Source organism: Limulus polyphemus, unplaced genomic scaffold (genome assembly GCF_000517525.1).
Source record: "Limulus polyphemus unplaced genomic scaffold, Limulus_polyphemus-2.1.2 Scaffold23, whole genome shotgun sequence".
Classification (NCBI taxonomy): Eukaryota; Metazoa; Arthropoda; class Merostomata; order Xiphosura; family Limulidae; genus Limulus; species Limulus polyphemus.
The window spans coordinates 1,264,770-1,267,915 of NW_013665633.1; the positions used below are offsets into that span (position 1 = coordinate 1,264,770).

The 3,146-nt window shown below is 33.2% G+C and overlaps 1 protein-coding gene across 2 annotated transcripts in view; it reads right to left on the reverse strand.

The window, feature by feature from the left end:
* LOC106458531 (putative carbonic anhydrase-like protein 1) overlaps positions 1–3,146 on the reverse strand; it is a 137,354-nt gene that overhangs the window by 66,789 nt on the left and 67,419 nt on the right. For both annotated transcript variants that reach the window (XM_022385159.1, XM_022385153.1), the window contains exon 3: positions 621–757. In XM_022385159.1, coding sequence (XP_022240867.1) covers positions 621–757 — 137 coding nt within the window. The remainder of the gene's footprint in view (positions 1–620; positions 758–3,146) is intronic.

Here is a 3,146-nt window from a genome sequence, read left to right on the forward strand (position 1 = left end):
TTTACTATTTTCATCCCACACCCCGAATCTGTATAATATATAAGTAAAGAAAAAAACTTTTCAAGAAAGGGAGTAAACGTAAGGATGTCTAATATCAATTCTATAAAAACAATGTAAACAAGATAGTAGGGATGGTACTTGTATCGTTCCTAGATAATAGCACAGGCACACAGTGTAGTAAAATGTTAACAGAGAAAAATAGGATGAATTAAGCTCAATTTTGATTGAATACTTATATATATATATGTTGCTATCTGTTAATTCTTGCCTGTGCTATTATGTAGGGATGATGCAAATGCCATCCCTACTATCTTGTTTACATTGTTTTTATAGAATTGATATTAGACATCCTTACGTTTACTCCCTTTCTTGAAAAGTTTTTTTCTTTACTTATATATTATACAGATTCGGGGTGTGGGATGAAAATAGTAAAAATTGAATTAGATACGAAACATTATTATGTGGAATTTAACTCTCATAAAAGAATGAAAAGTCCATTAGAGTGACTAACGACTAAATTCAACGACGTTAAAATATATATTTTGTTCTTAGTTTGTTCAATATCCGTATATTATTTAAATCAATATATTAGCACGTACGTGAAGCGTGTTGACACTCACCCGTTCCTTTTCCACGTGCAGTGGTCTTAAGTGGGGATCAAACAGAAGTTTTGAAGGATCAATATCCACGGGAGACTGGCGATGACCCATGTTACACAGACTCCACTCTGGATTCAAAAGACCCCAATAATTGGGTCCTGTAAAATAAAGATGTTGATAGACATAAAATCTATTCCCACGTAAAAAAAATTAAAACATAAACAATTTGTAGATTGTGAATATAATCTCAGTTAAATATTTTTTATAGGTACACGTTAATAATGCAATAGAATCTGAAAGAAATCCCACTAATTTAAAATTAACCCCTTTAAACCCCTAGTGACGCTATGAAACTCCATCTCACAGCAACTAATACGAGAACGCATAAATTACGAATTAACAGAAAAACAAATGACACGAAAGCAGAACATTTAAAAACGTTACCCGATTAAAACAGAAAAATGTAAATTGCAGAACATCTTGACCACAGACACAAGGAGTAGCATGTAAATGATAAGCAACTAAGGCTAAGGTATGAAGTATAATGAGGGGCAGGCAGAATGTGTTCTAGAAAGAGAGATATCTGCCTATATAAAGGAATACGAACCGCAGCCGTAATAAATACTATTCGTTTTAACCTCTCATGTGAGATGAGAATGTAAAACGACAAGTTGTAGATGTCCAAATTCATAACGTTCCACTTCTAAAAATACTCCCTTTAACCGTTAGAAAGAAAATAGAAAGGAAAGAGTATCTGTATTTCTGGCGCGTGTGTAAGTTGGTTGTTATCAGATAGTTGTAAATATTCTTCCATAAAGAGTAATATAATGAGAATGATAATTATAACATTAAAAATTACGCATGGAGTCACAGTTGTGAGAAGATGTGTAAGAGGTCAGAAAAGAATTGCATAATAACATATAATGAAATGAAAATTACCTTTGTAAACGTATAGAGCATTTGATAAGGGAATGAGCTTTAAATACCAGTGTCAGTGTTCGTTATTCTTCTTGACTGCAGCTTCAGCGTGAATTAAATAAAACCGTCTAGCAACGGAAGTACAGAACGATGAAATTTAATGACGAGTTTGACACGCTGAAAGGTTCTATTAAACCTTCCTTTTTTAAAGAGTTTTACGCTGAAAGGTACTATTAGATCTTCCCTTTTTAAAGAGTTTTACGCTGAAAGGTACTATTAGATCTTCCCTTTTTAAAGAGTTTTACGCTGAAAGGTACTATTAGATCTTCCCTTTTTAAAGAGTTTTATGCTGAAAGGTCTTGTTAGACTATCCCTTTTTAAAGAGGTTTACGCTGAAAGGTACTATTAGATCTTCCCTTTTTAAAGAGTTTACACTGAAAGGTACAATTAGATCTTTACTTTTTAAAGAGTTTTACGCTGAAAGGTACTATTAGATCTTCCATTTTTAAAGAGTTTTACGCGACTCTAAACTGCATTATTAAACAATTACAGAAACATGTGCAGAGACACTATATGTGTTTTATTTCTTTTTTTATCAATGGAGCGCTATATTCTTGACCCCATGGAATTCGGTAGATCTTCTTGCCTTCATGCCTACCCCTCATGGTGATAAGATATAATACAAAATTGTCTGTACAGTCAGGCACGAATTGAGTTATATACTGAAAAATATCTTTTCCAAAAACGATCCATGAATATTTCTTTACGCACCCTTGTTTTGGCCACTTTATTTTATAAGCTTAGTTAAGAATATTAGTAAAGTAGTTTTCCCTGACGTTTTCTGCTGATTCAGAATTAGAGGCACGTGAACAAGGATAGCATTCCTGTGGTTTAAACGCATACATAAAGCAATAAGGAAAATTATTGAAACGCAGAATAATAATAATGATATGATAATAACTAGGTTCTTTACGCTTATAGTTTGTTCAACATCGATTTAATAAAAAAAAGCATAAATACCGTTATTAATATACTCCTTAAAGTATCTTTTTTTTTACTTAAGATATAATCTCATACTTTCGTTTATGTACTAGTGATATTTTTTATCATTGGTGTTTACTTTAGATTAAGATGCACTTCACACACACGTTTGTATTTTTTATAGCGAAGCCACATCGGGACATCTGCTGTGGCCGCCGAGGGGAATCGAACCGCTGAGCTCGGCATTATAAATTCGTAGACTTACCGCTGTCCCAAGCGGGGGACTTGCGTATGCATCTTTCTATTTCAGATTTTATTCGTTCTCTTCTGGTACAAGAAGTTCATGGTTAAAAAACGGAGAACCCAATTATTACTGTTTAAAGAAAACATCATTATTTGGTAAATACGAGTCGAAGGATTTGAAGTTAAACCATCTATTGTGTGTTATAAAAACAAGTTAACTGCAGATATGTTTGCACTTTCATATTATCTTGAACATTACTACTCAAAATCAGAGGTGTAAAATAGCTCTTCAGATTTATCTTTTGTCTCTCACACGTCATTGCCCAATAAGCCTTTCGTTCAATACCAGAACTCATCAGTTGGGCTGGACGATGAGATACAAAAGGTTGTACGAAACGCTATTTA